General features: G+C 33.6%; 1 protein-coding gene and 1 long non-coding RNA gene across 2 annotated transcripts in view; both read right to left on the reverse strand.

Annotated features, from left to right (window-relative positions):
* Positions 1 to 330: 330 nt before the first annotated feature.
* The window catches only part of LOC125682902 (multiple epidermal growth factor-like domains protein 10), an 85121-nt gene continuing 57742 nt past the window's right edge, over positions 331 to 27709 (reverse strand). The window contains exons 12-18 of the mRNA XM_056161487.1: positions 21669 to 21806; positions 20987 to 21124; positions 20774 to 20905; positions 18905 to 19042; positions 3248 to 3379; positions 2042 to 2156; positions 331 to 1959 (exon numbers count right to left, since the gene is read on the reverse strand). Of these exons, the coding sequence (XP_056017462.1) occupies positions 1794 to 1959; positions 2042 to 2156; positions 3248 to 3379; positions 18905 to 19042; positions 20774 to 20905; positions 20987 to 21124; positions 21669 to 21806 (959 nt within the window). The 3' untranslated portion in view covers positions 331 to 1793. The remainder of the gene's footprint in view (positions 1960 to 2041; positions 2157 to 3247; positions 3380 to 18904; positions 19043 to 20773; positions 20906 to 20986; positions 21125 to 21668; positions 21807 to 27709) is intronic.
* Positions 8418 to 10805, reverse strand: LOC130054352 (uncharacterized). The gene is made up of 2 exons (XR_008802650.1): positions 9997 to 10805; positions 8418 to 9081 (listed from the first exon to the last, which is right to left on the reverse strand). It is a non-coding gene; the product is annotated as an uncharacterized LOC130054352 (long non-coding RNA).

The following is a 27709-nucleotide window of genomic DNA, read 5'->3' on the forward strand; positions in this document are numbered from 1 at the left end:
GCCTTATAGAATCAACGCTGACTTAAAAACATTATTGTTTATAGGTCAAAATTAAACTCGAACGAGGAAACAACACACAAACTTCATATAGTTATACATGTTAAAAAAAATAGGGTAAGTGTCAAAAGCATACACTCGATCACATACAAATACGATCCTCTCAACTCAAAAATAGGTATCCAAAATACGACATATAATCCGACATTATTTTGACATCATTTATCCATTCATGTTTACAATAAAAAAATGTAACAGTAAATATTTAACATCCAAACGCAAAAAGTGTAACGGTAAATATTTAACATTAACATCGATAAATTTTCACATAAGGAAAACGAGAAGAATCAGTTTAATTCAAAATACTTTATTGATGCGTAGTGAATTAAACACATTCTATCATTGGATTTAACCATTTGCATTAGTAAATAAACCATGATAATGTTAACATTTACATGCATTTTAAAGCTCTAAAATTGGAATATATGTGTGCAGTGTATTTGCCTATGCTAACATTGTACATGTATATTAACACTACTAATAAATATACAAAGCAATAAAAAAAATAATGAAACAGTATATGTAACTATAAAAAATGAATCATTAATAACTAACATAATCATTTACACTTCAAAGATTTCATCACACTTTTACTTCTTAAAGAGGCCGGCCATTTCCATCTGTCACGATTCACGGGTTCGGCGGTCTGTCTAAACAATATTCATCGTCCACAGTTGATTTAAGAATTTCATGTTTATCATGTCGGTTGAGAACATTCTTTAACCGAAATTCCTTCTGCCAGAATTTTTATTTCTTTTTCTATATAAATTATCCAAACCAATATCGGGAGAACAAAATCATTTAAGCTCGTAATATGAAGACCTACTACTGCTTTGATCTAGCCACGCGCACCTATTATTTTCATGATGCGATAATAACGGAACAAAACTCGGGTGAAACCAACATTACGGGTACATAACAAATTTAATTGTCATTTTCCTTAAAATGGTAATTTTTTCACTTCTACCCAGAGTTTAAAAAATTGAAAGCAATACAACTCTACAACATCGTAACAAGAAACAATCGTGCACAGGTACATTCTACATTCGTGACATTCTAAACATTAAAAACTTACTACATATACATGTGCATGAACATGCATGTATATTTCATGGCAAGCAGTAGTATAAAATCCAGAATCTAGAGGAATAATCTACACTTCTTTAGATTTGAATAAGCCGATATCAATTTAAAAATCAGTACAACTGATAAGTGTAGCAGTTCAACAACAACAAAATCATTACTGCATGATGTTTAATTTATTTTTAAATACTATTAGGCTATTGATCAAGACTATAAAATAATATGCTACATATTTATTTACAAGATTCAACATTACACGCAATACAGATCTTATGTGCAAAAATTGGCAATACAATGTATCGATCGGCACGTGCTATCTAACTGACATATCACACACCACCTAATTAAAGAAAGGTGTTGACGGGGTACAGATAATCGCTTCAATTAGACAGTTTGGCTTGTTTTCTTTATAATTTACGCCTTGCTAAAATTGTCCGACACAGACCTTCCCTCAAAACAATTACCGTCCGGATTAACGGTACGATTCTCAATGAATTTAAACGTTTTGTAGTAAAAAATGACCGTCCGGAACGCGGATTTCCGGATTAATGATGCAAAATAACGTATAAAAATTCCGTTCCCTATAACAATCGTCCGGAATGTGAAGCGTCCGGATTAATGGCGTCCGGATTACCGAGGCTCCACTGTACATTTTATAAACGATCTCTTAATGACAAATTCTGATATGAATTATCATTGGACATGTTGAGTTCCTGATACTGGTGTACATCGTTATTGCTGCCTTGTGATGGAGGTGATATTTCAGCACTAGCTATATAGTCCGAGGAACGCTTCTCTTGTTTTCTGTTATAGAGTAGCCTAAAATATAGTAGAATTGATATGAATTACAAAGGGTTGATGGACTCATGGAGAATATTCATAACCCACAAACATATTTTACCTGAATAATATAACAATCACAACAACAAGGCTAAAGTTGATAACCAGTGAGATAGATAAGGCTGCGATGTATGCTTCTGGAGTACTATACTCGTCATTACTGACGATAGGTACCTCTGAAAGAATAAACTATTCAAATTTTAAATTCATTATTACTTCCGATCACTAGAACATATGAAAGATTACAATTTGTGATAGACAACAATTTCCTTAAAAATTCAGATTCTAGATTTTTGGGGGAGAGAATTATTTGAAAATGTTTAATATTATTTTTTGTACAACTATGGGTTAATTAACTCAAAATGACCCACAATAGGTAAGACAGATTTTACAGAGATGAGCAGGTAAATTCACTGGTAATATAGATGTAAAACAGTACTGGTCGACTAGGTTCGAAAGACGAAAGGCGAAGATAACGAACAGCGATAAGAAAAAGTATAAACGCCGATAACTTTGGTATCAAATGAAGAAACAGTTATCACTTTAGATATTCGAGTAGAACCGTCACTACAGTGTACAAACCTTCCAAGGAAAACACGTCACGTGGAATTTGATTTGGGGAAATGATATTCCAAATTTAATTTTTGACTTTTGCAACGTAAAGGTTATTTAAGTTCAGAGAAATCAAAGAATGTCTGAAATTCAGAGTTGTAAATATTTCTAGACGTTAATTACATTTTGAATAAAACAGAATACTTCTCTTGTGTTAGCGAAAACTGTCAACGGTATGGTTAATAAAAGCATATGGTATATTGGATTTACTTATACATGTATGTATGCTAAAAATAGCATATCCTGTCAATTAGATGGAAATTGTATTTAGTAATGTATTGTTTGTACACCAGACTGTGTGTGAGTATTTTACGCCCCATTTTATTTTTATGGATTCAAGTGGTAAGTTGAGGAGGTAAAGGTAAATATGTAGCTTATATATTTATATGGCATGGTTTTATTTAGAAGAATAGCGTTTATCCCTATTGTGATTGCTAGTTCACGAAGAAGGGAGGAGGTTTAAAATGTTATATTTATTGCTTTATGCAGAGAGTCAAAACGTCGCAAGGCTTGACCCAGGCAGCATTGATGTCATGATTTATATCTAAAAAAAACTTAGGTAATTAAACTTTACAAGAGCTTTAAACAAGGTTGATATTTGACTTTTCTGTAGGTAGATGAAGTAATTGTTTATAAATATGAGTTCGACACTTACTTTCACTACAGTCAGGGGACCCCGTCCACTCAGAGGAACATGTGCAGGATCCGTCAACATTATCACATTCACCGAGGCAGTTTTGAGAACAATTCTGGGAGCAGTTTATTCCATATGTTCCTTTGTCACATGCTTAAATACATAAAATACAGATAGTCTCTGTTAATGAAAAAGGAGCAATACTATGTTATACGCATATTATTGATCCGTCATTGACAGGGTTTGTCTTCTGTTTGTATTTCTACGTTGGGTTTTCAAACTTATCATAGTGTCTGATTTGCCCACCATATTTTGGAAAACACACGAATTTATGAAACAATTTGATATATTTCGTTAATGTTTAAACTAAGATCTAGAACTTTCTTTGATAGTGTAGGTGCTTTTGTGCAATATATAAATGAAAACATTGAAAACACGTACAGTGCATTACAAACATTATTTAGGATTTTTGATTTGTTTTGTCTGTTTTTATCATGTCCCTTCGAGAATTCTTCACTGAAAGTTAGGCATCACAAACTGGGTTCTTTAACGTACCGATGCCTGCTGCAACACGGGACCTCCGTTTTTAAGTTTTCGTCCGATAGACCCGCGGCTCACACTTCTAAATGCCGAATGTTTGACGAAAAAACACTCAATACTTATTTCTACGACTAATGTTTGACATAACAAAAGCACGATCGGGGTTCGAACTGACAGTGACCCTGACTCAAGGCGAAAATTCTTACCACTGAGTCAACAACGTAAATGATACATTGTTATACATGAATATGATTATGGATCTATGCACTATTCTGGGCATAGAAAATAGTATTCTGATATATATCATTATGTCTCATATTTCACGAAATATTGATATATGAAGTGGTATTAAAATCTATGTTGATGAAAATAGCATTATAAATCCAATACGTATGGCTGCAAAATTGGACATTGATAGCCTTTATGATACTGGTACAGAGGAAAATTGGCAGGGACAAATAAAAATATTAAGAAATAAACTAAATCTTTCATCATTAAAAGAAAGAAAAAGAATTCTATGTTTTAATGTATTATACCTAAGACATTATATGCTGTCTGTGCATGTGTGTATTTCATTATTATTATTTTAATACGCCCTAAAACTGATGTTTATTCTTATCTAGCATATTTATGGTATCTTGTGTTTTCATGATTTATATGTACAATCAGGATAGGTACAGCTACGGACTGTTTACATGTGATAACGCCTTTTATATCATTGTTTTTTAATGTTTTATTTATTTTCTATGTATTATGTGTATAACATTCTGTTGTAAGGCACATATGCATTGTAAAGCACCCTTGAGCGTACATAGTGTATGAAAAGGGTGCTATATAAATATGGTATTATTTATTTATTTATCAATGAAAGCAAATTTTACAAATACTTGAAAAATTACTATATTGATAATGTTAACATGCAACTACAAAATATCGAATTCTTTAAACGTGCAAAATTACTATTCTATAGTAGAATTAGAAAGAACTATGAATTACAAAACTATTTGAAATTTCCAATTGTGAAAGTATTATGCTCTTAAAAAGTTAAGAGTATCTGCCCACCCTTTAAAAATTGAAACTGGTATATATTCAAAACCATGTATTCCAAACCGTTTCTCTCAGTTTTGTAAAACTTCAGTTAAATATGAGTTACATTCTTTATATGACTGCTTTATGTATAAAGATATAAGAAAGTAATATTACCTTTTGAACATCTACAATTCAAATGATGATATGTCAAAGGGAAACCATCGTAAATTACTATGCAACCTTGTCCATGTAGTTCATGCTAGAAGGTTATGTGAACTTTTATATGAAAATTTTAACTTGTGCAACAAACGTAAAGTGCTATGATTATACTAATGAGAGGCGAAAATAACGAACAGTGATCAATCTCATAACTCCTATAAGCAATACAAAATATATAGTCGGGCAAACAGGGACCCCTGGACACACCAGGGCTCATATTTACTAAAGTTCGTAGACGTAAACGTAGCGTAAATCTAGACGTAGCGTATGTTTAGGTGTGGGACGGTATTCACTAACAGTCGCAGACGTACATTTACGTCAGAAATAAGCGTAACTCTACGTGTGCTATATTAGTATACGTAAGCTGATCGTAACTTAAAAATAAACAAAGCAAATGGCGACTTGTCAATGCATGTACTTAATTTCTTAAACATGTACCGTAACAAATTTTATTTAGGTGAATATCAAACATTTTTTTTTTATTTTACTGTCCATATGAAATAAATGAATAAATAAATATATAAGATGACATCAATGTATCAGATGGACAATCAGCATGGACTGGTCATTGGGTAGAGTACCAGACAATGGGTCCTGGGTTGGATTCTCAATCCTGCCATATATTTTTGAATCATTCCTCTGCTCGTCCTTTCACACAATCATGGCAATGAAAGATGAGCATTTCTCGGTTTCACAAAAGATGTTTCAGGTCATTACAGCATTGTACCCATAGACCTAAAAATGACAGTATTACATTGATTTAAACAACTGTAATTAGACTGCAATCAAATTTCATAAGGCTTGAAAAATACATGCAACATAATTGTTAGTTAAATATTAAAACTGTAAAATTGTTATAATACTGATTTTATTGTATATTTATCACCATATCTGGAAAGATATCTGCAAGTATCACCTACAATTTCTAATTTTAATAATTTACAACCCAAGAGCCCATATTAAGAAAAAGATTTCAAATGACCCCAATGTCAACTTTAGTTTTTCTTCATTACCCATTCCCCTTGTAATGAAATTGGCTTCTTTCCAAAACATAAATAAATACTCTTTAACAAAGAATGGTAAGTTTCAATTAAAGACATACACGTTTCTAAATAAAAATAATGTTCCGTGGTATTTCAGGTATAATTCACTTGCATTCTATTTTGTTTCTACAAAATTCTCAGGTTTGATGTAGTCTAGAGTTACCAAATGTTGACAGTTCCTGGTTGCGGTAAGTAAAAATGTAAAATCAGCTGATATGTGCTTCAGTAAGCTATATAAATGGGACTTTACTGTAGCAAAGAAGGTGAGAAAAATCTTTAACACAATTGAGTATCGAACCTGGGACCTTTGCATTACTAGTTAGGTGATATAACCACTGGGCTAATCAGGCTGACATATAAAGCATGGTAGTACTACATTATAAAGAACATGACCCACAATATGCCATTTTTGGCCTACCAAATTTGGAAAAATTAAAGAACACTTTAGAATAAATCTAAGATTATATTTTTTATCCATAACATGAGCCAAGTTGTATTGCGCAATCGTTTCCTCACACCGGATGTTTAAAGCACTCAAGTAAATGCCCAAACCTACCGCAGTTTCACGTTTTCCGGGAAAATCGCATAAATTTGCCAACTTCAGTCTATAAATTCACATGGGCCGCATTACTCACGACTCAATTTTGTAAACTAAAATTAAAATGTAAAGTTAGATTAACACTTTCCATCAAAAAAATTAACTCGTAAGCAATGCGGCCATGTCGAAAAAAAAAAATAATAATAACAAAAGTGTCGTCTGGAAACGTCAGATTCCAAGGAAGTCAATACATACAACTAACACAGTTGATACGACTCAAAAAGAAACAGCAAAGAGGTGAGTTTTTATGTTCTTATATATTTTTTAAAATAAAAAAATCAATATCTAAACGAGTAAATATGAGAGTCATGGCCTATGGTAAAAAGGTACGGGGGGGGGGGGGGGGACCTATCGTGTATGTTTGATTCCGAAGTCCGTTCCGATGGCTTTAAAAGTACCGATTTCCCTACCTTTTGTTACTTTAAAAATGATATTGTTCAAAACAGAATGAATGTTCGAATCAAACGTACAGTACAAACTTATTCGGCCATACGGAATACCCTAGTTAGAATAATCTGTGTCTCGGGACAGGCCCTCACCACAATCGGTGCCGTAGGACATTATCATTTTAACGATAGAACATTCTCTCTAGGAATACCTCAGTAAACATTTCAATTACACAGGCCCAGCATGTACACATGTATTACGCATGGAGATGTGCGATATATATTCAGACAGTATGATCTATCGTATGAATTTGTCCATTGGTTCTCATAATTTTTACAAATTATGTAGATCTACGTTTAATTAATATAGGCTACAGTTCAAAGTTTCTTATAAAATATTAAGTCTGTCAATCATAACTGTAAAGTTGTAGCAACGTGTTACATTAACAAATGTCCGAATATTACAGCAATGTCAAACACGGCTGTAAGCTCTATCTATTTTACATTTGCACTTGAGAATTTGAACGCACAATATTCATAGATCGAACGGAGATAAAATTACCGTTTTGTTTTATATTTCAACTATTTAAGTTCGTAAATTCATAAGTCCCTTGTATATACGTGGAAAGACACCTACAAAAACACACAGAAGGTTTGTTTTTAATGAAGTAGATCAATTTAAATACATATCAAAATATATCTTGTTAAATAATATTTGACAAAACTTGTGTTGAAATGTAGAGTATTCTCTTAATTATGTTTACGTTTTTTCGATTGAAGGGCAATAACTCTAAATGGAAAACATAGTTTACTAGTGGAGGATCCTAGTTTTTTTTCTTTCGTTTTGTTTTATATATACACACGAAAATCAAACGCTTTAATTGATTTTAGAATTTTTATTTTGTGCTATAGACAAAATTGATATTGAAAAGATATGTTTTAAATGTTAGGGGAAAAAAAATCTATAAAGGTGAAACGGCAACCCCCCCCCCCCCCCCCCCCCCCCCCGAAAATGTATTACAATACTACTGATAATTTTTCTATTATTTATATTATTTCATGGTTTTTGCACCAGTTTTCTTTTTGGATTAGGAAAATGGTTTACTTTTTCCTTAAAAAAGGACTTTGGAAGGGTCCATTAAACAGACCCAGGTTGGGAGATTTCAGGCTCTCATGGACTTAATTTCCGTGGAAACGAGGGGGTTATTTATATTCGGTCTTTCCTACCCCGGGATAGGAAAGACCGAATATAAATAACTTCCTCGTTTCCACAGAAATTTACATGGACTACATAATAGAAATAAATTAACCATGTATACATTGTTGTAAACCCCATACCCCCTCTATATGTCACACTGACATTAATCAACAAAACATTTGAAGATACACATTTTCAGTTTATTAGTGGGAAAAAAAATAATTCCAAGTTCTTGAATACAATTTATTAATTGATTCACCAAGCATTAATTAACAAGTTAATTGATTTATAATTAGATTTTAGGAAAAATAACCTAGGCTAATGGGTTTTAACATGAAGATAAGATTTTCATCCAACCCAAATTGTATATTTTAATTACATGTATATGACATAAATATTTCAGATATGCCAAGGAGTGGTCCCTAATTCTTTCTCTGTTTCAACTGTCCATGGAGAGTAAAACCAAAACACAGATCCAGGATTTCAAAGAAATATAGGTCAGTGATCACCACTCTGATAGGGAGGGCACCATCTGATCATGATTTTCTGTGCAATATATGCCAGAGTGTGTGTGTTGCTCCCATATTAAACAGAAGAATATCAAGTCGGTTAGGCAACAGATTCAAGACAGTCCAGCACCACCACCAGCAGCAGCAGTTCTTCCAATTAGTCCCCCTTCTGTATCACTCCCATCCCCATGTACATCAAGAGGGCACACTTCATGCTGTATCTGCGAGTGACCAGGTCCAAAGTTAGTTGTAGTCCCAGTAGGAGTAAGGCATGAAATCTTCATTTCAAAAGAGGCCATCATTCCTGCCGGGGCTCGCTTCTGTACAAATCACCTACAACAAGACATAGAAGAACTTGAACCTATTGCTGACAACACCATGTTCAACAAAACAGGAGTGACATAATTAATCAAACAAGTTTTTGAGAGCTGAAGTTTTGAGAAAAGAGAAAATAAGGTTGGATTTTGACGACAGTGAAAGTCTAACAGTGAGCATCAGAATCTCCTGGGAACCCCTAAAGCTGCTTTTGAGGACTTGCTGACATATGTAAACCTGTAGAATATGGAAACTTGTGCTAGATAAAAGCTTTATAACCTTTCTACCAGTGATGTATTTGTTGACAATTAAAAGGGTATTTGATTTTAGCAGAATAATTACTTATTATGAACTACTAGTATTATCATTATGATGCTTAACTGGCAAATAACAAACAACAAACATGATTTGTAAATGTTACTTCCTGTATAGATCTACATGATACTTCTATTTTGGGAACATTATCAAAATAGGCCAATTTAGATTATTTCTCATTCTGTGGCATTTACAAGCATGTATACATTACATGTAAATGCAATATAATCCAAACAATTTAAAACTACAGAGCCTTAGGATATATTCTATTTCAAATATGTATCTAGATGTAATTCTATTCAAATCTATATTAATGCCTGGAAGATTTTTAGATCACAGCTCATGAATTACGTTCTGTCAGTCAATAATGTATTGCACAAACATTTAAAAAAATTGTTGGTTAAAAGACCTCAGTATCTTTACATGATTAATACGTATAGGAATATACAATTATTGATCAAGATAAATACAGTAAAATTTATACAGTATCATTTCTCAAATCGTATTTTCAGAGTCAATAATATACTGACTCTGATCCCCTATATCGGTGTTGTGTTGTTATTATTCACGCTATGAAATCTACATGTACATGTAACAAAAAGATCATTTGATACTTACTATTAGGTGTCTACAGTAATTTTCCTTTAATCAGGTTTCACAGCAAATGCTCGTTGAACGTGTAATTCCGAGTAAATTCGAATTGAACATGTTTTGACGAGACGCGGTGTCAACTTATTTCGTTACCATTGCTTTCGATACTCGGTCGTTTTAATACTAAAAAAAAAAAAAAAAGAAAGAAAACAAAAAAACCCAAAACTATGGAATATGATATGAAACAGAATTGTTCCAATGATTCACTTCTTTCACCATGTAAATAAACTACATACTATATTTATTCTTCTTATTTCAGTATTTTAAAATTCAAGTAAAAATAATTTAAAAGTAAAGTTGAACAATCACGGCTTTGAACATCATTTCCAAAATATTTCTTATTTCTATTTCCCAAATTTGGTCAAAAATGCTTATTATGATCATTGAATAAGCCATTCTAGCTATTTGAGTGCATATAACTTGATAAATTCAGAGATTTATAGGTTCATGTACATTGTACATGGTCATTGGAGGTTTATTGTTGTGACGTGTATCCCGAAATGTTAATTTTTTAACATTAAATACCACAATATTCAACGTCATATTAACAAAAAAGTATAGAATATATGAAAAAAAGAAAAACATTTCTAGAAAGCCTATATCCCGAAGATTATTATATACAGAAATTATCAATTTCCCAGGCTAGGCCATTTTTCATGGTTCGTGGGTCATGTTCTTTTAAAGGGGCATATTTGCTGTGAAAGTGATGGCAAACATTTTTTTCTCTCAAAATATCTCAATGGCAAAGGAATATGTATTACTGACTAATAAAAATATTTCTTCTGTAAAATAAAAAAAAAAAACCAAAACCAACAACAACAAAACCAAGAGAAACCTAATAAAACTACATTTGATAACCGCTTTTAGTGTAAAGAAAAGAATTATTGGCTTGCAAGATAATAATTATCTTATCACCAAAATTATTTATTTGCCTGCTTTGAGATTAAAAGGTGTTTGAAATAATTGAATACTTGTGTTATTACTGAAATATATAATATAGAGCAATTTTTATTGAATTAAATATTTGGTGAGAAAATTACAGCTAATGTCCCTTTAAAATTATTTTGAAAATCATGCAAGAATTCTTCATATTGGGGAGATGAAAAAATAATTTCAGAGAAACATAGCGTATGTCCTTAAATTGGTTAAATTTCTATTTGCCAAAAAGATGAAGAGATGCTAGACAGACAGGCACAAACCATGCAAAATAGACAAACTTTCTTATAAGTATTTGCCTAAGGTTTTAATCATCAATGCATTAAGAAAATCATTATATGTACCATAATTGATTTTGATTTTTTAAAACTTTGTAAATACAGAAATGATTATGTGTACAAACAGTGGATATTCTTACATCACATATATATATATATACTGTACATCCTGCATCCCAATCCCAACCCCGATACATCATGGAAAAACTTTCAGGAGAGGACATCAAGAGAAATGCATCTAAATCGAGGAATGCTGCTGTCTGTTGGCAATTTATTTCCTGACCACGTTTATGACCCTTTGAAAAATAAAAGAAGTCAGCTAACTTGGATATCTATAGTATATGCTACATGTATATCACACTTAATATATCCAATTAATATATAGTCAGTTATTCTAAATCAAATAAATCAACATTGACTTCACACAGTTGTACAACTGTATTTGAATGCGATTTTGTTTCACAATATTTTCTAAAAGTTTTGCACATGAATGTGCACAATACGATAATTGAAATGATGCTAAAAGAGACTGTAACTGTTCTCATCTGGTATCAGGTCCATTCGCCCTGTCTACCTGTTTACCCAGAGTACATATTGTTAAAAAGCAATAATAATTTTCATATTTTATAACCAATGAAGGGGCATGTACTAATCACACATTTTAGAATTAGTGCCTGTATATCAATCTTTTATTTTTTATATGAATTTTTCACCAATATTCTTGTTTTTCATTTTGCAAAATGATGTAAAAGCATGTGCATACTTGTCTACAGGTAGCTATGCTACTGCTTTGCTCTTGTCCCAGTCATGAAATAAAAAAAATGGGATAAATAATTTTGAATTTCAATTATGGTATTGTCGAAAGTTTGAAGTTACCATGTTTACAAATGAGTTTGTGTCTTAATGTGTAAACAGTGGGCCCATATAAATATGTAAATAACTAACACATATGTATATATGTGCTCACTATTTACAAATTAAGATCCAAGCATTATAGCAGCTACATAGATTGAAAACAAAATTGATAAGGGACTGTGATCCAAGCAAATGTGAGTCAGTGATTGGGATAAGCACGCGCCCTGCGCCATAGTCGCCTTAACCCTCTCTCTACCGTATCGGTCAATATGACCGATAGCGCGTAAAAACAGGGCTACGCAAAAGGAGTGTCTATAAATCTTTGAAACTACGGACGTAATATATATGTTTTATATATCACATTTTTGGAAATTTTCTATATTTTTTAACTATGCAAAAATCAATTGAATAAATAAAGCCATTAAATTAAAAAAAGCATTTAAAATGAAAGATGACTTCGTCTAAATATGACGCAATGCTTTGTCACAAGGCCATTTCCCCCCTCGCTATGATTTTTTTTTTATTTTCCCTATGAATGCAATATTTTTTATATTTTTGAGAAGCATATATTCCCTGCTTTCAGTACATATAAAAATTATTTTTAATGCATGGCAAAGTTATAAGAAAACAGCAATTTTTTGCACATATACGTTGTTTTACGATTTTATTTCTCAATGTTTAAACAGAGCGGCGTTTTATCTATATTTATATATAGAAATAGGGAAAAGTAAATACATCCTGTAAAAGTAGAGGAAATGTTCTTTTTAATGGACCCTTATTCAAATTATAATTCTCGGTAGTTTTTATATTACGATAAAATGAAATTGGGACATGCTGCGCAGTTTTCTTAAAAATTAGCGACAAATCGACGTCGCTAACAGCAATCGACGCGCGTCGCACAAAGTGGTGAAAACTATTTGTATTGTCCTCTTTTAGTAAATTCAGTACCTTTTGATACACTAAAACAATATACATACATGTATGAAATAATCAGCCAGGTATCTCTGCTTTTTTAAAAAGCATAAAACCAATATTGGTTTATAACAGTTACACAACCTACATGTACATTCATATAACACCTATTGAGAATGTTACATCGCAGATTGAATTTAAAAAAAGATAAATAAAATACTTCAAATTCAGATATAAACGTTATATTTGTTCGGAATAGTAATAAGTTTTTTCTCTGCCAAAGAAAGAAAACAAAAAAGAAGTTCGCCTATATATAGCCTGTATACTTTTATTTTTCCGTGATCCGGATCGCGGGCCTCGCGGAGTTTTCTGAAAGTGTGCACGGAGAACACACGTGTTTCCATTTCAACGAAAACAACACAGCTTCACCGTGACTGTCACAGCGAACGCTTGTATTTTACATCTTTAAAACGACCTGATGTCAGAAGAAGAAGATGCCCTGGATCTCCTGTTGCAGGATGACCCAAACGATCATGCATTCAGTATAAATACGTACATGTAAGTTGATGTAGCCACATACGCCGACTAAAAAGGGGGAAAAAATGCATTTTTGTCATGTTATGAAAAATTCACGATTAATTAACCACGAATTGATGCCATGATTTGTCGTTTCATGAAAGAAAATATTTATATTTTATGATATCTAAACCAAGTGAATAACACCCTGTCCGGGTCCGGCAGTTTGATTAACAACCCCCCTTTCCCCCCAGAATTATCTCCTTACCTGACGCGCGAGTGTAAGAAGGGGGTTATTTAGTGTATAATGGGATGGGGTGGTTTTAGTCAGACTGGGCATTCACGACCGCTGGTGAGAAGGCTATTTTCCAAGTTTTTCCATGTTTATAAAAGAAATTATCTTTCTATGAAAGGAAAACACTGTTAGGAAAACACACTTTGCATTATTGTAATGATAGAATTTATTATCATAATTTGAATTATTTTCTTTATTCTGTAACAGGAATAAAAACAAAATGTGTGTTTGGGCCAAAATGGGGGTGGGTTAACATCAATCAAAGTCTGATTATGACAGGCTAATGAAAAATCATATTGATTTCTCTTTAATCCAAATGGATGTATTTTATATACACTTAGTAGCTTATGACCATAAATTACATGTGATCCATACATGCTGGTACTTGTATGCTATGAGCTGATGATCACGTGTCCCCTTCTTGCCAGCCTCCTCCGTGGCCGAGTGGTTAGAGCATTGCGCTCAAAATCACACGCTTCTCACCTCTGTCGGCGTGGGTTCGAATCCCGTTGCGCCGGTAAGTGAGAAAGTTTTCCCAGTTTACTTTCGAAAGATCGGTGGTCTCTCCCCAGGTATCTGGGTTCTCTCTTCCACCAATAAAAAAAAACTGGGTGCCACCAGATAACTGAAAAATTGTTGAGTTTGGCAGAAAACATCAATCAATCAATCCCCTTCTTGCCTAGATTTTCTCTAATTTCGACTAAATCCACAGCCCATCAGAGTACCATGCAAGGGGATTTAGACACTGGGTACCATTAAGAAGAAATTCAATTCAACTTTTATATCTGGGGTCATTCACTTTCCCTCAGAGTTTCAGTATTTTCACTGGACCCTGTAGGTTTTAACCTGAATTTCTTCAGTATTTGCCCTCGTGTATAATATATGCTAGGCATAATGCAGATACCTACATGATACATTTTTTTTCATTACCCACTCTGCTACTCTCGCAATGTATAATAAAATATTCCATTCATTTCTAACACATGTATGCAATCCCTTACCTTATCTTTAAATAGATTTGAGTAAAAAGTGCGAAACTGTTCCATGCTACCGTGAAACTTAGATTTTGCTTTTTAAACATAAACCAACAATTCTTAATTGTAATTTCTTTTCTTCTTTAAAAAGGGTATTGACATCCCAATATTTAGTGGGAAATCCAGACATGCATTGGAAGGATGCTGATCCCAGAACTGTGGCATTTCATTCGGGGTGACAACCTGGCTTTCAGTTGGTATGACTCTTTGAGGTTGAATATAGGGTTAAATCAGTTTAAATTTGATTAAAATTCAAATAAATCCAGATAATGCATTCACAATTGGAATCATGGCATTATGGTACACTGATATGTGTGTACCATTTTACTGTTTTTTTTTGTTTGGTTTTTTTTTTGCTGCATAACTAGGGATCGTATACATACAAAATGAGACAAAACAATTTCTAAATAGTTTCTAATTATAAGGTATGACACGTTTTAAGGTATGGTGGCCAATACTGATTTTATTTGCAATTTTCTTTCAGATATGGGACCCTATTATTCGGAGAACTGCAGATTTTATGAAGCTGTCTTTGACAGAAGATTTGGTTTTCTCCATCTGTGTTGCCACCAACCATTATGCTGAGATGGTCATATCTAGGCCCAGTAGGGGGAAGGGTTGTCATATACTTCCCAAGGAAGTTTGCAGCCTCTCACTGAAGAGGAACTGTACAGGTATTACTAGTTTTAAAAACCGATATTGTGGCAGTGATTTCCAGTTTAAAAAGAATAATAAAATGCATAGTAAAAAGATTACCTTTACCAAAATTAATCTGGCTGTGAATGTAACTCATTTATTAAATGTGTACTACAATTACCTCCGATAAAATTTCATAAGTAATTAAATGCATACTTTTCAGAGGGCCTTGATTATCGAAAACATTTAGAGAGCCAATTTGAGTATTCAAAAGCTTTGACAATACATTAGTATTTAGGACTAAGTATTAAGAAAGACTTTTTTTTCCAGATTTTTGTGCATTATCTTATACACGACTGCTGTGAAGTTCCTGTTGATAGACAGATATTGGTCAACGCATGCCCCTGTCGGAACAACTCATTATCAAGAACATAAGTCTAGAAATAGGTTTCAAGAGGTTGAATATAAGAACATTTTTGTTAAATATGATGCAAGTACATTTAAATCTAGTGATTGAAAGTAAGTACTTGAACATTTGTATATGTTGAACTTGGAGAGGAAAAATATTTACTACTTTTTGATAACATTTGATAAGGTGTTGTTGCTTAGCAACCAAATATAATTGAATAAAAAAATAGATTATTTTAGATTGACAATGATTGAAAGATCTTTGTTTTAATGTTGCAATACTTATTCTATTTAATGGAACACAATGGCAAAACGTCATATTATTAGAAAATGATGGACAAGTATATCAAGTACGAAGTTTCCATTTGATGACCTTTGACCTTAATTCTCTTCATCATATTTTTTGTTAAAAACCTTTTAAAATGATTAAGATCTATTTAAAGATTATATTTTTAAAATAATGTGACATTTACTAATCATCATGGATTGTAAATACGTTTAAATTGTGTTGAATGGATGCAGAAAGGCAAATTATGGTCAAAATTGTACTATGAGTGTTGTTACTTAGCAACCAAAAATATTTGTTTGTCAATAAAATTGATTAGTTTGATTTTGTTCTTTTTGTAGTATATTAAAAGGCACATTAGCTCATACATTTAGAATTTCCTATTTTTGACTCTAATCTAGTGAGAGGGGTCGTAATATATATATTTCAGAGAGAAAAAATTGCAAAAATATGCACTTATATTACCTTTGACCCCGTAGACCTATTTGAGGTCATGGGATACATTGACAAATTTTATAAGAAATTGTTCCCTGTCCAATTTCTAACAAAATTACATGTCATATGCCTACCCCAAATCGTGATCCATGCAGATTTAAATCGATTTAAAAATACTGTCATTTAGTCTTTAAAAACCTCTAAAATGTGCCGGTAGAGAAAGGGTTAAGGTATTCCATGTATAATGAAAGGATAATGAGCAATTTTGAAGGATTTAGATCAACATAAATATTTATTGTTAAATAATGATGAAAGTGAAACAGATGAAATTCACATGACTTTTAATTATTAGAAGCTGACCTTTTTGCGTTTAAGACTTTTTGGAAGAGTTGTCTGCCCTTTGTAAAAATAAGAAAAATCTAATTTTCTAAAAATGTGTGTGGTCAATGATTAATTTTATTTCATATTTTCATTAAGAGAAAATGTATGTAACTTTCTACCAAGAGATTTGTATGAAAAAAATAATTTCTTCTTGAAGTATTGTAATAGAACATGCTTTTCCCATATACCTCAATGTTAAATTCTACGTGAAATAAAGCAGTAAACAAAATTTTGAAAATTCCTATGATGGATTATTTTATTTGATGAACGCTTCAAAATGATACCATGATTACAAAAATTCCACCATCCATTTATTAAATGTGAAATATGGTCATTATACATTGAATACCTTAAATCAAAAAATGGCCCATATAATATTGAAACACTGCTCAGTTGTCGCGTACATCGTCGATATACAAAGTTTGAGCTTTTCCCCACTGACTTCATAGATATACGAACTTTTCAACTTTTCCGCTAATCCCCCACTTAATCTATATCGATTAAGTGCTTGAAACATCTTTATCGCTGTTAATGCTTTAGTAATAGTTCAATTTTACGTTCTTTTAAGCGCAAGTATGACTTAGATTTCCTCAGTGTCTTATCAAACAGCAAAATGTTATCTGATTGGTTAATACCGTTAAATTGCAATTTTAATGCGCACGGACTGGAGATGCCACGGGAAAAAATTCTTATCCCAATTTGCTCATCCCAATCACACATTATCTGTGTTATGTACTGAATCCGTTTGAAGTCAATTTAACATTAATTAGGGACCTAGTGACGAGTAGTCAGAGGACACAAACAACTTAACTTACTTGTCAGTCCATGCCGACTTCTTTTAGAACAAGTACAGCATCGCAGATCCATGCAAAAATGCGTTAGATTTGATGAACCTTTCATTTGAATTTGTAAACATTGAATAACGGTACAGTTGATCGACATTTCGTACGTAGGCATACGTGTACGTTGAAATTCGTTGCTTTCTCACAAGGTTCTGTGTTCTTTTTCGTCATTTTAAGTTATAATGCGGCGGTAGTGCAGGGGATTCAAAATAGATGAGTAAATTCATACTTTTTACGCTTCGAAGTGAAAATAGCCATTGTGCACGCGGAAGTGCAATCGCACATTTAAGAATTCGTAAGTTACGTTTGCGGCTGCGAACGGTTTTGTGAATACCATTTTACGAGTACTTAACTCTACTCTTAAGTCAGACGTAAATCCTACGTTTACGTTTACGTCTACGAACGTTAGTAAATATGGGTCCAGAGGTGGAATCAGGTGCCTAAGGGGAGTGATCATGTTATATGCAAGACTAAATTGCATGCATGCAGTTTGACGTCACATGTACATGTCAAATATATATACCTGTATTTACATATATGTATATGAATTGTAAGTATTTAGTTTAGCATCATTATATATCTCATGTTCAGATATTATGAACTCCGTTTACCTGAACAGGATATAGGGTTCACGGCGGTTGTGACCGGTCGACAGGGGATGTTTACTCCTCCTAGGCACCTGATCCCACCTCTGGTGTGTCCAGAGGTCCGTGTTTGCCCAACTACCTATTTTGCATTGCTTATAAGAGTTATGAGATTGATCACTGTTCGTTATCTTCACCTTTCATTGTGTAGCATTGATTGTATGCCAACATGTTTCGTGAATCAATAAATTGAATTAAAATTATTCAGGTAGGGGCCAATTACGTTCACTTTGACTTATTTTAAGATGCATTATTTTGTATTTAGCCAGTCGATAATGGATGGAAGGTCCTTGGTGCTTGTAATCAGGATTAAATATAATTCGAACTCTATATATGTGTGAAACTACATTACAAAAATTGTATATAGCTGTACGCCCATAATAAGTGAAAAATTACTATTCTTAAACGATTACATACGCTTGTTGCAGAAACTTCCTAAGTATCCGGGTGTACAGCCTTCCAGACAAGATCCAGTGATTGGATTACATGTCATATTTCTGCAATGACTGCTGCAGTGATTTCCACAATCTTTGTCGTAGGTTCCCATGGAACATTCTAGAATAACATTAAGGGGAAATAATATCAAATTAAAAAATTGTCCCTTGAGCTTTTCCTACATAACAATAAACATTTATGTCAAACGTAGTTCCCCGGTATATCCTGGATTACAGCCATCGTCACATATTCCTGTTGTCCTGTTACAGGGTCGGTAACTCAGACACTGTCCACTACAGTTATACACACAATCAGGACCGTATGATTCTGCTGGACACTCTGGTAAAGTACAATTTTATTGGAACATTTGCAGTCATTCACCGGCGTTGGTGACGTCTCCATATGAGTGAAATATTCTCAAGAGGGATGTCAAACAATATTCATTCAATCAATCAATCTATGGTTTGACGGGACGTCGGGACCGAGGACGGAACCCGGGCTTAACATTAGGTATTTTAATGTAAGATAACGTAATTAAGATAACTCCAAGAGGAGTTACTTTCCCTTTTCAAACGTTCAGCGGTGAAAGTTATACAATATTGCGTATGGACAATTACAAAATAGTATCGTACGTTTTTGTATATACCTGGTATATTTAGTATAACTAGTGATTTACAATCCAAGTTCCACTAAAGCTATAGCACTACAAAAAACGACTTCGACTCGAAAATGAGGATATTTCATCTGATGTACTGATATCGAATCTTTTTTTTTTTTACTTTCAATGACATATCAAATGTAACAATCATGAAGTTAATGCCAACATTTACTTTAATTTATTCAATAATGTACATTATAGGATAGAATTTTGAATTTCATTGACATAATTTGGAATGGTTTAATTACCTTGTGGAACTTTGATATACTTCAAAGAATATAATCTTGATAATTTGGTAAAAACCGCTTGCATGAAGTAATTGTAGACAGCATCTTACGTCTACAAATTCAAGTGGTACATGTAACTTGACGAAATGATTGTAAATAGAACTATTCTACTTCGCTCGATACGCACATTGTGATTCTTAGTACCTGAGGAAAACAATTCAAATGTAGTGTAGGACGTGTGAAGACAAACTCCGAAGATCTTGAGGCTTGACCCAGGAAGCCGTTGCTCTCATCACTGACTTTGCGACCATAACTTACAAACGTAATAGTTAACTAGATATTGTTTTTATGAAAAACAAATGTCTCACCAGCTACCTAAATTGGTAGTGCTCCAAATAAAATTTCCCTTTCATGAACTGCTTGGTATGAAGGAGAAAGCATGAGCAGGAAAATATACACTATGAACTCCAATAAGCCACATAGGAAAAGTGTTTATCAACTAGTCTACCACCCACCCCTCATATTCACCAGAACTTTAAGGATAACAAATGGACACCCCACCCCCCTTGTTCCGATAATTGTACAAAATTTGAAGTTAATCGGATAAGCAATATAGGAGTAGAAGTGATCACAAGCTATTTTAGTATTATCCACTCCTTTTAGATCTACTATAACTTTTAGAAAAATAATTGGATCCTTCTGTCCCGACAATATGCACTTCTAAAAATGGCAATGAAGCATTGTACAAAGTTTCAATTCTATCCGATAAGCTATATAGGAGGAGAAGCGTTCACAAGATTTTGTGACAGACAGACGGACGGATGGATGGAAAGTACAAGAACAATATGTGTCCCCCTGAAAGAGGGGATACATAACACCATGCTGTATGAGGGGAGATATAATTCTTAAGAGAGAGCATTTTCAAAAATAGAATATTCGTTGGCAAAATATAAGTTAGACACTTACTTTCACTACAGTTAGGGGACCCCGTCCACCCAGAGGAACATGTGCAGGATCCGTCAACAGAATCACAAACGTCGAGGCAGTTCTGAGAACAATTCCGGTAGCAATTGAGTCCATATGTTCCATTGTCACATGCTTAAATACATACACAATGAAAATATTCGCAATTAATGAGAAATGAACAGTAAGTGTTACTATGTTTTATAAACTACATACGTTTGTTGCAGAAACTTCCCAAGTAACCGGGAATACAGCCCTCCAAACAAGATCCATTGATTGGATTACATGTCATATTTCTGCATTGACCGCTGCAGTGATTTCCACAACCTTTGCCGTACGTTTTTACTGAGCATTCTAAAAGAACATTAGAGGGAAGCAATATAAGATTATTTATCATTCGAGCTTTCCTGCAAGATGAAAAAGGGAATTTCGGACATCGAACAGCAATCAATCCCATAAGTCCTATAAAGGACACAGTATTGAAAACAGGACAAACATAAACCCATGGAAAAACAAGAGGTGGGATCAGATGCCAAGGAGGAGTATGCATATGCTGTTGACCGGTCACACCCGTTGTGGACCCTAGATCTTATTCAAGTAAACGATGTAATCCGTAGTCAAAATTAGTACAAAATGAACAGTCGGTATGAAACACGGCAGACTGCATTCAATATACATGAATGATTATGTATGTCATATGTAGATAAAGCGCACATATATTCTTAAAATTGACAGCATTATAGAAAAGCTTTTTGGAAAAATAGGTTTACACTTTATTGATCATTTTTGTACTAATTTGTTGATCATTTGAAATACCGAAGCTGGAAAAGAATTGTTTTATATTTAAAAGTTATATGATGCAAAGAATATTAGTAAGAGACGTCATATCTAAAATTACTCTGTTCGCAGTTGGGAGTCCTCCATCCCGGTTTACATCCATGTATACAACTGCCTGTGTTATGAAAACATGACTGGTTGACACAGTTCTCGTTACATCGTGCAGAGCAGTTTTCTCCATACCAGCCATCAATGCAAACTAACAGAAGAGAAATGGACATTGATAATTATCTCAAAACATTAAAATTTACTACGGTAGCTAGGGATATTTTGCCACTGATTTGTTTTCGCTAATACCCTAAAAAGTTAAATCCAATGTTACGTGAGTTTACGTATTACTTTAGACTACCAATAATCAGTATTGTGCAAAGAAAAACCGAGCAAAATCGTTTTTCAATCCATCCTGGTAAAATGGCACAATGCAAATATTTCCATGGATACCATATCTATTTTTCTGTGATAATACTTGATGAATAACATGCACTTTCAATAAAATCCCAATAAACTTCCATAACACAGCTCATAAACTGTTACATAACATGTCATATTTCATATTGCCATGAAGCCGATACTTTTCATAAAACCTATTTTTAAAGAAAAAAATATTGAGAGGTTTGACAAATCCCTTCAGTCAAGAACACCATACCATTCAGAATAATAACGTACATTGAAAATTTGTGATGAAAGTTCAATATGAAGAGTGACAGTTTTTCAGGAAAAATATTTACTGGTGTAAAGAGTTTTTCAATACTTTTAAAACTAAAAACAAACAACAACAAAAAAACAAAAAACAAAAAAAACAACAACATTTCATCGCATTTGAGAAGTTCCTTTTTTCAAATTGTGTGAGCTCCCTCTTTAAACGGCGATTTCAATATTTTATTTCCAACTTTCGATAAGAAATCAATATTTACACCATAACAAATATTCATTTAGACGGTATGATAAAATTACTTTTATCCTCAGAAATGCCTTGAATTGATCTAATGAATATTATTATAATTATTAATCAAAATTGTTATTGCATACATTTACACATATCATTAATGCAAACCCTAAACAAGAGGCCCAAGGGGCACATCGCTCACCTTGGCTGATTAAAGCTTTTCCTATATATTCGCATGTAAAACTTTGATTCCCTATTGTAACCCCATCATACCTCCAGGTGCCATGATTTTAACAGATTTGATTCTGAATTATGTCATGAAGCTCGCACGTAAATTTCAACTATTCTGGCCCAGTAGTTCTTGAGAAGAATATTTTTAAATGACCTCACCCTATTTTTGCATTCTTGTGATTATCTCCCATTTGAAAAAGACATGTCCCTTCATTTGAACAAACTTGAAAGCCCTTCACCTAAGGATACTTTTGGCCAAGTTTGTTGGTTGAAGAAAGTTGGTTGAAATTGGTCCAGTGGTTCTGGAGACGAAGTCGAAAATGTAAAACCGACGGATTACAGGAGATCAGAAAAGCTCACTTGAACTTTCAGCTCAGGTGAGCTAAAAATGTTGTGTAGAAGTATTCAATGTTGTTTATTTTCTCAATTTTTGAAGAAGAAGAAATTGAACACATGCATAGTATGCAAAATATATCTTGAGCACAACAAAAGACAACGCTTGTAAAACGAGGATTGTTTTAAAAGTTATATTGCAAATCGATAGAGAAAAGGTATCTGAATTTGCATGATAGTTTCGATATTTTTTAAACAACCATAAAGATGCACAAAATTTAACTTGCTCCAGGCTTTGTCATTGACCTATAAAGTCAAGCTTAAGATGAATGACTAATATCAGCAGAGTTATTTCGTGGGATCTTAATCTTTCATATGGAATAATAGTTACTTTTAGCGTGTATACTTGTTTCTTGTAGACATGAAATGAAGTATGGGATTCAACAATACACTTACATTTTCTGATGATTGGTTGTATATTGTTTAATGTCCCACTCAAAACCTTTTCATTTACATGGAGACGTCACCATTGTCGCTGAAGAGCTGCATTTAGACCTCTGTTCAGCGATTACAACCACTGAGCAGGGAGGGATCTTTATCGTGCCACACCTGCTGTGACACGGGGCCTCTGGTTTTGCAGTATAATCTGAAGGACTGCACCATTTAGTCGCCTCTTACAACAAGCTGGGGGTGCTGAGGACCTATTCTAATCTGGACTTACTTTGGGTAGGCCTAAACATTGCAATTTCTCGTATTTTTTCAATCTGTCCGAGATGAGCGACTTCAAAGTCGATCTCCAAAGGTCAGTGAATTACGCATTTGATGCATAGGTTACACATATTTTTGTCATGACAAACTCCACGCTCCATAGAGCTAAAATTACAGATGGCTGACTTCACAGCAAGACGCTTCGTCGTTTTTGCTAAATGAATCATTAACCGGCTCATTTGACTTGTATTTTTCCGATTTATAATATACATTTTGATCATCGAAGGTTAGTACCTTTGTCTTTTGCATTAAATTATCAGGAATTACTTTAATCCTGGATTATAAAGCGTAAACTGAACCAAACCAGATTATACTCGTATAATATGTCCCAGAATTAAAGTCATTCCTTAAATAACGAGCTAGTTTAATAATATAATAATAAAAATAATAATACTTTATTTCGTTATAACGAGTTAATTATCTCGTTATGACGAGTTAATTATTTCGTTATAAAAGAAGTTAGTATCTATGGAAATCTTCAGGTCCTCTTCTTTCCAAAATGATTATAATTAATTAATATCCGCAAAATTAAAGTTAATAAAATCTCTGGATTGCTCACGATTGTTTTATGATGTCTACATGTATTACGTAACAATTTTATTCGTTGTTAAGATGACAAGAAAATCTTCATATCTAGTTCCGAACAATTGAATAAATGACGATATATTTTCTTCTATCAACAAAAATACCAATTTTCCATTATGAAGAAATTTAGATTTTATCGTTTTGATATACCACAACGGTTTGGCAAAATTTTTGAGCCAACTCGATATTTGGGCAAAATCTTCTCAAGAAACAACGGGCCAGAAAAATTAAAATTTACAAAACAGCGTTCAAGATGGTGGATATTCAAGTTTGTTAAAATCCTGCCCCCTGGGGCCCGGTATTACTGGGGAAATATATATAAACTTACAAATATTTGCAAATTGATATATACTTTGATGATTTATTGTACAAGATTTGTATTTGTACAAACAATTACAATCTATTTGAAGTACATGCAATTGTATCATTGCTACGACTTGTTTTAAGAATAATCTTAGATTTCGGGAATAAGAGCAGGTCCTACGACGTTACTGTAAGATTATCATTTTGACAATTTAGCATTCTCGTTATAACGAAATAGCTTATTCATTATGACAAGATAACTAACTCGTTATAAAGAGATACTAACTCGTTATAACAAGATACTAACTCGTTGTATTCGAGATAATGAATTTGTTATAACGCGATAACTAACTCGTTATATCGAGATAATAACTGCTTATATAGCAAAATAATCAATTCATTATAACGAGATACTAACTCGTTATTACGAGATAATAACTCCTTATAACGAGATAATTAACTCGTTATAGCGAGATACTAACTCGTTGAAACGATTTAATTTTTTTTTTTCACTCTTTGAAATTGAGCTTAACCTGCTATCGTACATAAACTCTTTAGCATAGGCCTATATTTTGCAGCCATTCACCGGCAATGGTGACGTCTTTATACGAGTGAAAAATCCTTGAATGGAACGTAAAACAATATGAAACTAGTTCTAATTGTAACGCGGACCGTTACATATGTTCCCCAAACCTCCCCCAATTAAAAAGTGATGTCATTGTAAACCTATAGCAAAAAACCCATTTTATTTTAGCGTTTAATTAGACGTAGTGCGTTTAATATGGTCATTTCAGTACCAAGAAATGAAAAAAAGTAATGTACGTGCATACAAGCGCACTTGAGTATGATTCTGCACGTGCATGTACGTGCAGACAAAATTACTATCGCTCTGCACATCTACAAACGCTATACTATCATTCTGGAAAGTTGCATATTGATCCCTTTTGTAGTTTCTGAGAACACTCCCGGGCACAAAAGTCTGTAGAAAACTAAAATAATGATAACGAGCTATAACTGTTGGGGTGCCAACACAAATGTTTCAGAACACCTCCCCATGTCAGAAATGGTTTTTGATGCCATATATGCAATCAGGACCCTCAAAGAACTCTAGAAACTGAATTTGGTTGAAATCCGACGGACTTGATTTTTGGTTGCCATTTTCTTCAATGGCGGCCATTTTAAAGCATTTGAAAATTAATTGGAAGGAAATACTGATGCTAAAAAAGAACTGTGGACCCTCAATTGACCCCAGAACCCAAATGCTGTAGAGATTTTAACACGTTCAAATATTTCGCTGTATGGCGGCCATTTTGGACTCGGGGTCACAATATTACTCTAGAAATAAAATTTGGTTGAAATCCGACAACTTTGATTTTTTGACGTTTTTGGCGGCTATTTTGAAACAGCGGCCATTTTCAAAATTTGGAAAGTTGAATGCAGCCCTCCTTATGACCCCCTATCAGCTCAGAAAGTTTGAACTTGATCAGTCGAAGCACTTTCATATAATCGTGCGGACAAATTTCTCACTAAAGAAGAGGAATAATAACGAGGTATAACTGTCTTGGGATGCCAACACAAATGTCTCCGAACACCTCCCCATGTCAAAAATGCTTTTTGATGCCAGATATGCACTTAGGATCCTTTAAAAACCCTAGAATCTAAATTTGGTTGAAATCCGACGGACTTGTTTTTTGGCCGCCATTTTCTTCAATGGCGGCCATTTTGAAACATTTGAAAATAGATTGGAAGGGAATACTGATGCTAGAAATGAACTGTGGACCCTCCATTTACCCGAGAACCCAAATGTTATAGATATTTTATCACTTTGAAATATTTCGGTATATGGCGGTCATTTTGAAAATGGCGGCTCCAAAATTTTTTTTGATGGTGGAAATGGACTGGGGGTCAATAAATTACCCTAGAAATAGAATTTGGTTGAAATCGGACAACCTTGAGTTTTTGACGTTTTTTGGCCGCCATCTTTAAACGGTGGCCATTTTGAAAATTTGTTTGCACCCCTCCTGATGACCCTCTATCAGCTCACAAAGTTTGAAGTGGATCAGTCGAAGCATGTTCATAAAATCGCGCGGACAAATTTCTCACTAAAGAAGAGGAAAAATAAGAAGAAAAATAATAAGAATAACGAGCTATAACTGTGTTGGGATGCCAACACAAATGTCTCCGAACACCTCCCCTTGTCAGAAATGATTTTTGATGCCAGATCAGGATTCTCAAATAACCCTAGAAACTAAATTTGGTTGAAATCCGACGGACTTGATTTTTTGGCCGCCATTTTCTTCAATGGCGGCCATTTTGAAACATTTGAAAATTGATTGGAAGGAAATACTGACGCTAGAAATGAATTGTGGACCCTCCATTTACCCCAGAACCCAAATGTTGTTGAGATTTTAACACTTTCAAATATTTCGGTATATGGCGGCCATTTTGAAAATGGCGGCTCAAAAAAAAAATTGATGGTGGAAATGGACTTGGGGTCACTAAATTACCCTAGAAATAGAATTTGGTTGAAATCCGACAACCTTGAGTTTTTGACGTTTTTTGGCCGGCATCTTGAAACGGCGGCCATTTTGAAAATTTGAAAAGTTGAATGCACCCCTCCTAGTGACCCCCTATCAGCTCACAAAGTTTGAAGTGGATCTGTTGAAGCACTTTCACAAAATCGGTCGGACAAATTTCTCACTAAAGAAGAGGAATAATAAGAATAAGAAGAAAATAATAATAATAAGAAACGGAGCAAAAACAATATGTCTCCGACACTTTGTGTTCGGAGACATAATAAGAAACGGAGCAAAAACAATATGTTTCCGACACTTTGTGTTCGGAGACATAATAAGAAACGGCGCAAAAACAATATGTCTCCGACACTTTATGTTCGTAGACATAATAATAAGAATAACTAGACACGATCTCGTTGCGAGCAACGAGTAGGTCTTCCGTCCGATTTGTTGATGCACTCGGAGTTAAAAAAAAAAAAA

Source organism: Ostrea edulis, chromosome 4 (genome assembly GCF_947568905.1).
Source record: "Ostrea edulis chromosome 4, xbOstEdul1.1, whole genome shotgun sequence".
Lineage (NCBI taxonomy): Eukaryota > Metazoa > Mollusca > Bivalvia > Ostreida > Ostreidae > Ostrea > Ostrea edulis.